The 5,529-nt window shown below is 41.0% G+C and overlaps 1 protein-coding gene across 2 annotated transcripts; it reads right to left on the bottom strand.

Annotated features, from left to right (window-relative positions):
- Positions 1-643: 643 nt before the first annotated feature.
- Positions 644-5,292, bottom strand: LOC116019703 (BTB/POZ domain-containing protein At5g47800-like). 2 transcript variants are annotated; one of them, XM_031260009.1, is made up of 6 exons: positions 4,927-5,292; positions 3,248-3,424; positions 3,102-3,171; positions 2,598-2,996; positions 1,778-2,512; positions 644-1,189 (listed from the first exon to the last, which is right to left on the bottom strand). In XM_031260009.1, the coding sequence occupies exons 2-6, from the start codon at positions 3,304-3,306 to the stop codon at positions 767-769; spliced, it is 1,686 nt and encodes a 561-aa protein (XP_031115869.1). In that variant the 5' UTR covers positions 3,307-3,424; positions 4,927-5,292; the 3' UTR covers positions 644-766. The 2 variants fall into 2 exon arrangements, with proteins under 2 accessions (XP_031115869.1, XP_031115862.1); XM_031260002.1 differs by having other exon boundaries at positions 4,876-5,292.
- Positions 5,293-5,529: the final 237 nt, after the last annotated feature.

Consider the following 5,529-nt stretch of genomic DNA (forward strand, 5'->3'; position numbering starts at 1 on the left):
ACACAAGAGTTTTTGTACTTGTACATGTTTAAGGTGGCATATAAATATAATGCTTTTAACCCTTAATGTTTCACTCATGTCTTGCCATAAATTTTTTACTTTCTATCATTGTTATTGCTTCTTTGTTATTATATTGCTTCTTGTTATTGACTTCTTGTTAATCTCAAGTCTCAACACCAACAGCCCCTTGTCACCTGGCCTATACTCAATTCAAGAAATAATCACCCCAAAGGCCCATACCTCTCTTCCTATCCCTTCAATTCCTTCATCTGATCTTCTCCATAGACATGGAACTCCATTATATTAATGGCTTCTAATTAAGTTCAATCATGTATATGTACTCACAATAACATAATATATAGTACCCTTGACTTGACTTTTTTTTGAAACAAAGAAATGCGTGATATTTGAGTTTTCTCATTAAATCATGTCTCTATTCATAGTTGGTTGGTTCTTTTTCTTGGACCAATTTAACTTTTAGTAAAGATAAGCCAAAATGTTGCATGGGTTTAAAAGTTTGAACAGTACTGAATCTAGATTCTGCACAGTATGTCTGCTAGGAATATAAAAACAAAGGTTGTTGGCTATCCAATTCTACCTCTGATCAGAACATCTAGCTAGGAAGGGGGAGTTTTAACAATAATTATACGAAAAGGAAACATTGATTCACTGAGAAACTGTATGATATTGTCATCATCTGTGATAAAAAAAATCCCCACAACCAATTTACTCATACAATGTTGATCTTACGTTATAGCTATGCACCCTATCTTGTCCTTTGTATACGAGGAGGATCCGGTTTGGTTCCCGACGACACTCCCTCTTCTAAGATCTCCCTCTCCTTTCTGGGCTCTATTTGGGGAGGAATGCCTTTAACATTTACATGATGTGATGATTTTCTTCTGTCATTATTATCTGTTTTGACTGATTGCTGGTCTGAATCAAGGTTCAATCTTTTCATGAAGCTATGGTGGTTGTGAGGCTGCTTAGGGGATGGGGATGGGAGCTTACTACTCACAGTGGCTGTGCTCCCTCCTCTGTCTTGCTCGAAAAACAGCACTTGCACAATCGTCCTCAATGGCAGCCTCTCGTTCCTCACTGCGTGGGCGCATACTTCCCGGGACAGTTTCTGGCAGTCTAGGATGCTGCAAAGGTGCTTCTTTTCTGCTTTGCTCAGGTCAGGATGCTCCTGAAATCAAGATTGTAGAAGGCGCTAAGCGTTAGTCCAGTGGCCCGGGTGCCTCCTAGCAGGTGGCCGAGTAAAATAGTAATAATAATAAGGTGTAGCCACCCTAAATCCTTAAAAGAAAAACATTCGGCTGAGTTAGGCGTCGACTAGGCCGAGTTAGGCGTTGACTATACTGGATTAGGCGCCGAGTTGGCTGCCTAGTCGGCCGGGCAACTAAAAGGCACCTAGGGGTGAAATCCCCTAAGAGCGTCTAGCTCCTAGTCGGCTAGGTCAATTTTTACAACATTGCCTGAAATTGAGAAAAAAGGGAGTGGCAGCACGGGCTAAGCTCACTGATTCCGTAGATAATATTTGGGAGAAGATACCAAGGTTCAAACTCAGCAACTGTGGTGTGAGAATTATGCTCAAAGTGGGAAATCCCTTGTGCGCATGGGCAGGGCATGTCTGCTGAGCCACTGAGTTAGGGTCGGGTGTGAGGGGCCTGGTTGGGGATTCGACTTTGGGAGAAGAGAAAAAGGGGAGTGTATGTAATATCCTAAGAAGTGCTGATCTTCTCATTTATTAGGTCTTGTTACTGGCATACTATACCTTTAGGTAAGTGTTGATTGCCTTGTAAAGGTCATCATGAACAGGCCTGGCCATTTCTGGAACTGCTGAAGCTATAGAGACCATCTTTTCCACAGGCATTTTGGGGTCCCTGGCAATGACTTGTAGATACGAGTCGATTAGCTTCGCGATCTTCACGATGGATCTTACCGACCGGGTTTCTTCCCCGGAAGCCTGCCTTTGCCACTGCCTCGAAAAGCTCTCCGCAACAACCTCAACCAGTCCAACATCACAAGCACTGCCTGAACCTTGTGAAGGCAACAGCAGATCATTTAGCGTCGCCTCCTCAAATTGCAGGCCCGATCGCCTAATGAGCTCCGCCTTTGTAACCGGGGACGCTCCTAAGTGGTTTGCAGTGCTGAGGAGCCTCAGCAGGAACCCGACAGAAACAGACCCTGCATCGGTTGGAATCAGGCTCACAATTGTTTCGAGAACGCGCTGCTTCCTGTCTAGAGATTGCGCGCTGCTGCTACTTGAACTTGCTAGAGGCAGCAGAGCCTTTGTAACGTCGGGCAGCCAACGACACGCATAGACGTGCAACGCCTCCCCTATGAGCTGGGGCTGCAACGCGTTTGTGGACTTAACCGTGGAGATTATGCACCTGAAGTGGTCTATACTTAGCTCAGATAAGTCCTCGGTCCACCAATCCTTAGGCACTGATTGCTGGCGCCGCCTTTGATCATAGCCCGGTCTCGTGTATGTATAAGACCACCTAACCTGAAACATAACCCTCTAACATTAACCAAATATGTGCCATCACATCAAAATAAAGAAACCATTCAAACAGGACCAAACATCTAACCTTAACAGGAGGACTCAAAATCTTCTCTACAATGGAATCAATACATTTTCGCATTACCCCAAGATTCTCTGCCCACTCAGCTAGCTTCTCAGTCGTCTGCAGCGCGAGAATGGAGTCCTTCCAGCCTTCAAGAATGCACGAAGTGAAGAACGCCTCGAGTTTCGGAACAAGGTTTCCTTTCTCAAACACATCTGTCATCCGAAGGAATTTCGCAGCACAAAACGCTGCCACGAAATTCTGAGCACTTACATTGATGGTGATGCCATAGCAGAACTTCGCGCACAACTCAAACGCCACTTCCCCCCCTGGAATGTCGTGCAGCTCCACGACAACATTGCCAGAATCTTCAGCGTTCGAGCAGAGGCGCTGTAGGAGCCCACACTTGGGAAGAAGCGGAAACTACATCACAATACACCACAATCATTCTTTTACCAAGATATACATATAATAAACATAGGAATTACCAAAAGCATGTTTGTGTTTTTTCCATAAACCTAAGATTACCTTATGAAGAAGAAACCTAATGTTGTTGATCAGAATAGTGAGGTCACTTGGCATGTCCGAAACCATTGTCCTGCAACATTCAACATCAGATTACAGATGATTATTCTTTATGTAACGGTATTTGTGTGTGACATTGACATATATACCTAGTAGCATCTTCAGTGAAAAAGGTATCTGGCCTAGTCCCGATTTTCATAAACTTCATTTTGCAGAACTGCACAAAAATCTCGTACTACTTCTAACGAACGAGTGTTCTGTTGTGCTCTTTTCTAACTAGAAAGAACTCGAGGCAATCGATTTTCAGCAACATCTTTCAATCGTCCCTATAAAACAACGGAACACAATAAATGCTAATATGTTATTACAACAATACCAGTAAAGCTGGAATTTAATTCGCGTGGAACACTATGTAAGTTAGATGATAAATGAACAATAATCCTCTTTAAGATTATGGGAATATGGGATAGATTTTGTGTATTGAACAAAACAATCTTGACAATCGAAAAACATGTTACTAACAACATCCGGTACAATGAACAAGACCATCTGAATCTGAAAATTTGGTTAATGCAAAATTCCTAAACTCAATTTGAGAATAGATTCACACAGCATTAAATTTGGTGCTTCCAATCTGATTTTTTCATACCAAGTGCAAAGAATTCCTTTTTAACACGGAGACAATTACATACAATCTTGCTTTCGGTGAAACTCAAACCTTTTAATTTACTCCTTAATACGCGGATCGTGGGCATAAAGACTTAAAAACCAAGAAAGGAGAAAGAAAGTTGCAGGCAGGCCAATATAATATACTGTTTCTTGGAAAGGGATAAAAAAGAAAGAGAGGAAGAACTAGTGGTAAAGTTAGTTTATATTATATATATGTTTTATATATTGTTGGACTTGAAATGGGGTAGAGTATAGTAAATTAAAGAACAGTTGCTACAGTGGAGCAGTACACATAAGGCACTTGTTCATCTGACAAAAGGGAGCTGAGCCTTCTAATGATCTTCTTGAAAACAAGGGAACAAGATGCAGAAAGCCACTCTGCATGTTGCTTTGTAAAACTCAGAAACTTTTTAGATTCCAAAGCCATTAACACCATACATCATATATGTCCGTAAGGACAGAGAAGGTGGTAAGAGTGTTCTACCTACAGCCAAGAGGTTGGAGGTTCGATCTTTGCCGGCTAGGGTCACAGGCCGAGGAGAAAACCTCGTTAAAAGAATATACATCATATATGCATGTGTGTATGTCTATTTATATAATGCCAAGCATATTAAAAATCTCTTGAAATTTCTAAATCTTTTTCTGCAAAATCCCTATCAAGGATCCACTATATTGTTTTTACTCTTTGGCAGCATTTGATTGGAATTTTGTGGAAAATAATGAAGCTAACTACAAAAAGATACAATGCTCCCACCCCCAACCCCACCCCTCACCCCTCCCCAAACCTTTTTGCCCTTTGGGTTCTTTTTCCTTTCTTGTGCAAGTAAAGCAGGCAGCTTTCTAGTTGGTTATGAAAGGGATATCACCAAAAGGAGGCATCAATAGAAAACACTAACAAGGAATTAAAAAAACATGGGCAATACATACAACAAAAACATGAAATAAAACAAACCATCCAGATTATTAATGCCAATGAAGTTTGGCAGATAGAGATATATAGCTAAAGTGTAAGAAAATCTACAAAATGATGAAGGCCATACAATATATATATACACAACTCAAGAGAGCTAAAAGAAGATAGATATATGGAAAAAGCTAATAAGCGTACCAAACATGTTCATCTTAGGATATATATGATATGATCATCATCACTACTCACATCATGCTCTTCCTGTGATGGTATATGGAAGATGAGAAAGCAGACAAAAACCCATTGGAGAAGAAAGATTTTTGAGTAGGATTATTAAACCCTAATTGTGATATACAGTGAGAGAGAGAGAGAGCGCCAAGCCAAAGAAGAAGAAAATAAGCATAGAGAGAAGGATGGAGAAGGTGGTGGTAGTGAGAAAGGGGAGGGGAGGGGGGTACGTGGTGGGGTTGATATAATGGTATCAAGTATGGGGCTAGTCAACATAGTAATGCATCAAAAAGCAGCTTATCATGCATCACACACACACACACACTAATTAAGCAGAACTGAATGAAACAGTAAAAGGCAAATACTCATAGCTTGGCAGTCCTTTTTTGATCAATTCCCATTTCATTTGTGTCCCTTTGGGGTATATTGTAGTTTGGTGCCCACTAATTTCCAATTCCCAATTCCCTTAGATTGCTTCTTCAATCCAAGTTGTGGAGGACATATATGCAAGTGGGTATAGGCTAGCATGGGTCGTGTAGGGGTGATATATTCTATGTTCTATTCATTAGTAACTTCAAATCCCAGTCCCCTACCATTGAATTTTTTTTTTTTTTTTTAAAGAAT

Source organism: Ipomoea triloba, chromosome 1 (genome assembly GCF_003576645.1).
Source record: "Ipomoea triloba cultivar NCNSP0323 chromosome 1, ASM357664v1".
Lineage (NCBI taxonomy): Eukaryota > Viridiplantae > Streptophyta > Magnoliopsida > Solanales > Convolvulaceae > Ipomoea > Ipomoea triloba.